Source organism: Chrysochloris asiatica, unplaced genomic scaffold (assembly GCF_000296735.1).
Source record: "Chrysochloris asiatica unplaced genomic scaffold, ChrAsi1.0 scaffold00002, whole genome shotgun sequence".
In the NCBI taxonomy this organism is placed as follows: domain Eukaryota; kingdom Metazoa; phylum Chordata; class Mammalia; order Afrosoricida; family Chrysochloridae; genus Chrysochloris; species Chrysochloris asiatica.
The window spans coordinates 26565082-26570861 of NW_006408520.1; the positions used below are offsets into that span (position 1 = coordinate 26565082).

General features: G+C 35.2%; 1 protein-coding gene across 1 annotated transcript in view; it reads left to right on the forward strand.

Annotated features, from left to right (window-relative positions):
* CCBL2 (cysteine conjugate-beta lyase 2) overlaps positions 1 to 5502 on the forward strand; it is a 109008-nt gene extending 103506 nt beyond the window's left edge. The window contains exon 12 of the mRNA XM_006831069.1: positions 5440 to 5502. Coding sequence (XP_006831132.1) covers positions 5440 to 5502 — 63 coding nt within the window. The remainder of the gene's footprint in view (positions 1 to 5439) is intronic.
* Positions 5503 to 5780: the final 278 nt, after the last annotated feature.

A 5780-nucleotide genomic window follows, 5' to 3' on the forward strand; every position in this document is an offset into this window, starting at 1 on the left:
AGGACTTCATTCTTTCCCATCATTTGATTTCTTGACTGCTGATCCCATGAGCCTTGATTATGGTTCCCTGAAAAATAAAGTCTATAACAACTTCATTCTTTTCTCCATTTATCAGTATACTATTTATTAGTCCAGTTGTGAAAAGTTTTATTTTTGTTATGTTGAAGTGCAATCCATACTGCAGGCTTTTAGTCTTTGATCTTCATCAGCAAGTACTCCAAATTCTCTTGCCTTCTAGCAAGCAAGGTTGTGTCATCTGCATATTGCAGGTTGTTAATGAGTCTTCTTCCAATCCTGATGCCACGTTTAAATCGCCAATTTAATTACATGTTATCCCCAACTTTAAACATATTTAAGTTGCGATGAACTGCATTTATGACCTTCTGTTTTGTTTTTTGTACATATTTTTAGCAATATGCACTGCTAAATAATGTTGCAGCACTTAATTTGCTGATGTTATCATTCTCATGCCCACCCCCAAAAAACTATACTGATAATAATAGGCAATAAGAATGAAAGCAAAACAAAACAAAAGGTATATTCTACTTATGTCTGAAACAACTCATGATGAAGTCATCAGAACAGAACCCCATCATAAAATGGGTACTACCTGTAGTTGGGAAAAAATGTTGTCTAAATGAATACCCCCTTAATGTCTATTTTAATCATATTACACTTAGTATGTACCAGGGAGAATTCCTGCTCTCCTCTACTGTCATCGACATGGCTCTTCCCTTTAGTAAGTATCTTCTTGTACCTCTTCAAATAACAAAGCCATCAGATAACATATACATTACACATAACAAAGGGGCTCTCTCTGTGCTGGAAGTGGGAGCTTCCAAAGTAATGCAATCAGAACTGCATAATAATGAAAACTGATAACACAACCGAAACACATAATCATCTAAATTAATGTAGAAAAGGCATTAGACCAAACTTTCATGTTAAAAACATTCAACAACTAGAATAGAAAATGAATTCTTCATCTTGAATAAAGGCAGCTTATGAAAAACCCACAGCTCACATCAAACTCAATGATGAAAGAATGGAAACTTTCCCCCTAAAATCAAGAGCAGTTAATATAAGAAAGACCAGTTAATATCACTATTACTCAAACTTACACAACAACCACTGAAGCCCATAGGATGAAACTGAAGAATTCTACCAACTTTTTCAGTCTGAAATTGTTCAAACATGAAATCAAGATGCAATTATTGGTAATTTAAATGTGAAGATTAAAAACAAAGAAGGATCACTAGTTGGAAAATAAGGCCTTGGTGATAGAAAGGATGCTGGCGATCACATGATAGAATTTTGCAAGAACAACACATTTATTCCAAAGACCTTTTATCAACATAAAAGGTGACAATACATGTAGATCTTACCAAATGGAATTCACAGGAATCAAATTGACTAATGGGAAGAGATGGTAAAAAAAAAAGAGCTAAGATATCAGTCTGAGAACTGAGGTACACCTGACCCAAGCCATGATGTTTTCAATAGCCTTATATGCATCTAAAAGTTGGACAGTGAATAAGGAAAACCGAAGAAGAATTGATGCATTTGAGTTAAGGTGTTAGAGAAGAATATTGTTAAGTACCACGGACTGCCAGAAGAATACACAAATCTGTGTTGGAAGAAGTACAACCAGAATGTTCCTTAGAAGCCAAGTTGATGAGACTTTGTCTTTAATACTTCAGACATATTATCAGTAGGGAGCAGTTCCTAAAGAACGACATTATGGTTGGTAAATTGGAGGGTCAGCACAAAAGAAGAGGAACACCAACAAAATGGAATGGTACAGTGGTGGCAACAGTGAGCTCATGCATACGGTTACTATGAGTCAGAACTGACTCTTAACACCTAGCAACAACAACAAAACAAAGGACACCAGATACTTCTGTAACATCAAGAATTGAAAAAAAGTAAGCAAAAGAAACTGGAAAAAAAACAAAAAGTTTAATAACATTAGAGAGAAAAATTATAGATGTGGAAAATAAATTCAGCATATACATAGAGTATCTTAAGTAAAAAGAACAGAATAAATGCAACTATAGAAGAAAACTTTTTTGAGAATGCTTTCCATTTGTTAAAAAAAAAAACAAAACCCACAAATCTTAAGGTTTAAAAGAACCATCTTATCTCAAGAAAAATTCTTACAGAATAATTAGCCCTGAGTAATCTTGTTTAATATGTTCAACTTCAAAGATAAATAATCCTTTGGGCATCTAGATAATGATCAACATCTCAACAGAGGGGCAGGAGAGAATGACTACTGTGTTCTCAGACTCCAAAGATGGGAAAAACACGCCAAGAAAATGGAAATCAAAAAAAGTAGATAAAATTCAGGCAATGTAAAAATGTTAAGGTAAAAAATAGCAGTTTACAATGGTTAATGAGTAAGATCCTCTATGGCTCTCAAACGTGTTTAAAGATACTCAACATCACTCATTAGAGAAAGAAAAATTTAAATCATAATGAAATATTGGTTTATCTACTAGCATGGAAACAACCTAAGCACTCTCCTACACTGAGAGATAGAGAATAATTTGTAATTGGTGCTATAATTAGCTTAGTAACCGCCAAGAAAATGTAAATGCACATATGCTTTCACCCAGCAATTTGCTTATAGAAATTGTTCCTGTGGATTTGCTTACACATGTTGAATGATTTTGTTCCAAAATTTTCATTGAAGCATTGTGTGCAGTAGCAAAAGACTGTAAACAATCAAAACATGCACTAATAGGGAGCTACTAAAATAATTGTGGCTCATTTACGTCAATAAAAGTTGAAGCAGCTCTCCATTTGGTGATAAAATCTAAAATCATCTAAAAGCAAGGAAGAAAACAGTTTTTATATAATGCTATCATTTGTATAGAAAGGAAAAAGTATATAGAGATAGATGCTTACAAATTAATAGAATATCTCTGCGAGATGCATATTGAATTCCAAGTGTTGCCTCTGGGGACAACTGAGTGTCTAGAAAGACTGACTTACATTTAAAATATGTATATATCCTGAAATTCCCCCGACAGAAAAATTTCAAGAACTTTTCTTTTCATAATAAATTACCAACTTACTTGCTGGTGATTTCCTTCATAAAGTAACTATTTACTTTGGTATGCATTCTCCACAAAGAAGGACATAATCACAGTATAACTATCAATAATATGAAGTGAGCATTGGTATATTATCAAATCCTCAGAACCAATTCAAGATCCAACTGTTGTCCAATAAAGGCCTTTATAGCAGATAAATACACAAAGGCCAGAATCATATAAATCTATCAAACAAAACAATCCAGACCACATCTCCCTCAAGTCTGTTTGCTGTTTCCTCATGATTAGATTCAGGTTGTATATCTTTGGCAGAATACCAAAGAAGTGATGCTATGTTCTTCTTAAGTTCCTACCAGATGACACATTTAAATTTGCCCTATTACTGGTGATGTTAACTTTGATCACTTGATAAGTTGTGTCTTCCAGTCTTCTATACTGTAAACTTATATTCTTCCCCTTTACAAATTATATGTATTTCATGGTAAGGCACTCTGAGATGCTGAAAATAATCTACTTTTCATCTTATTCATGTATTTGTCCATATCAGCAAGTATTTCTGGATTCTGATTTCATTCAATTGATTATAATGTTTTATTTATTGCTATTATCAATTATTTTGATGTTCATATGGTCCTAAAGTTGGCCAGTTGTTGTTGTTACGTGCCGTGGAGTCAGTTCCGATTCATAGCAACCCTGTACATGGTTTCCGAGGCTATAAATCTTTACGGGAGCAGAAAGCCTCATCTTTCTCCCGCAGAGCAGCTGGTAGTTTCGAACTGCTGACCCTGAGGTTCGCAACCCAATTTGCAACCACTGTGCTACCCAGAGCCCTTTAAATTGATTTGTTTCCTCTGACCTGCCCCCATCAATCTTTGAGCACTTCACTTCATTACCTTTTAGAATAACAAGACCAGGTTTATCTCATCCTTCCCACTCTGTTGTAGTTGTTGTTGTTAAGTGCCATCGAGTCTGTTCCAACCCTTAGCGACTCTGTACAGGGTTTCCAAGGCTGTAAATCTTTACGGGAGCAGAACGCCACATCTTTCTCCTGCGGATCGGCTGGTAGTTTCGAACTTCTGACCTTAAGGTTCGCAGCCTGATTCGTAATCACTATACCACCAGAGCTCCTTAAATCAGTCATCTTCAATGAGTTCTGGTTCCCTTTGGTAGAGAATAGTGTTTAGAAACCAAGATTTGATCATAAGAAGTTGGGTTCATTTTTTCCTAGGGTTTCCATAACAACAGCCCCTTTGAACTGAAACCTGATCAGCCAGTCGTTGTGAGGGGAGTTTCCTTGGCGATGTGGTCTGCATCCAATATATATGGACCTTCTGGCAAAGCTAGCTGGCTTATTTTGCTCACTCTGGATCCTACATCTGGCTTGTCATCATCTGACTTGGTTCTTAGGATTTGAGCCTGCCAGTTTGAGGATTTTGCCTGCCAGTTTACCTCCCAATCTTGGATTAGTCCGTTTCCATAGACCCTGTATGAGTCAGCAAAAGCCTTCAGCCTGAAGTCTAACTCACAGATTTGGAACCTGCCAGCCTCTACACTAGTGTAAGGAGCCATTTCCTTGAGATAAATCTCTTTCTATCTATCTATATATATATACAAGGGGCTTCAAAACGATTGTAGAAAAATGGAGTTAAAAGATACTGGAATTTTCCCATGAACTTTTTTAAGCCCTCTTTTATAAACTTCACTGGTTTTGCCTCTCTAGAGAATCCAACCTAAGACTACCTTCAATGAGATGGGCAGACACAGTGAGTGTAACAATCAGCTCAAACATATACCTATTGTGAGGATGGCACAAGATTGGGAAGCATTTCTTTCTGTTGTGTGTTTGGTCACTATGAATCCAAACTATCTCAACAATACCTAACAAAAACAACATGCATATAATCCCTTTTCAAAAGAGAAATTATTATCAATATAACTGAAATTTGATAAGTGGTGGACAAATTAATAAAATATATTTTCTTGGTGTAGAACAAATGATGAATATTGCATGAAGTTGATATAGAAATAGAGGCACAAGCATATTGGATTTTGATGGTAATCACTAGAATTAAAACCAGACATTGCTATAAAATGTGGTCTTGGAGATGAAGGGAGTATAGCATGGGACAGGAGGCATGGAGCAAGTAACTATCATTTTCCATTGTAAGTTCTCTTGTTTCTTTAATTATACATTACTTTGATTAACTATTTCCCTTCCTGGGGTCTGCCTTTGCATTTTCACCTTGAAAAATTCTGTCCATCTAGAAACAAATATTCACTTAAATCTTCATTTACTGGTATTAATATTTTTTAATTTAAATCTTCATTTCATCTTGAATCCATTTTGATATATAATACTGATTATTTCATTAATTTACAGAAAGATAGTACACTGGATGCTGCTGAAGAAATCATCAAGGCATGGAAAAAACAGAAGTCTTGATGCGTGCAGACTGCATTAATTTTTGTATTAGATGTCATATGGAATTGTTGGTGCTGCCACCTGCTGAATATTAAAAAACAAGTCATTCAGTACAAATGGAATTTAAAGAAAATTTGCACTGTTTTTCCAAAGACGTTACCCCCACAATATTCAGGGGACCCAGTTTTATTTGTTCAGTTGAAATATATGTAAACACCTTCTATTAACATTTTTATGAGAGTTAGTATAGATAAGACCTTGGAAGTACTGGTTGATCCTCATCATAAAAGGAGCATAAT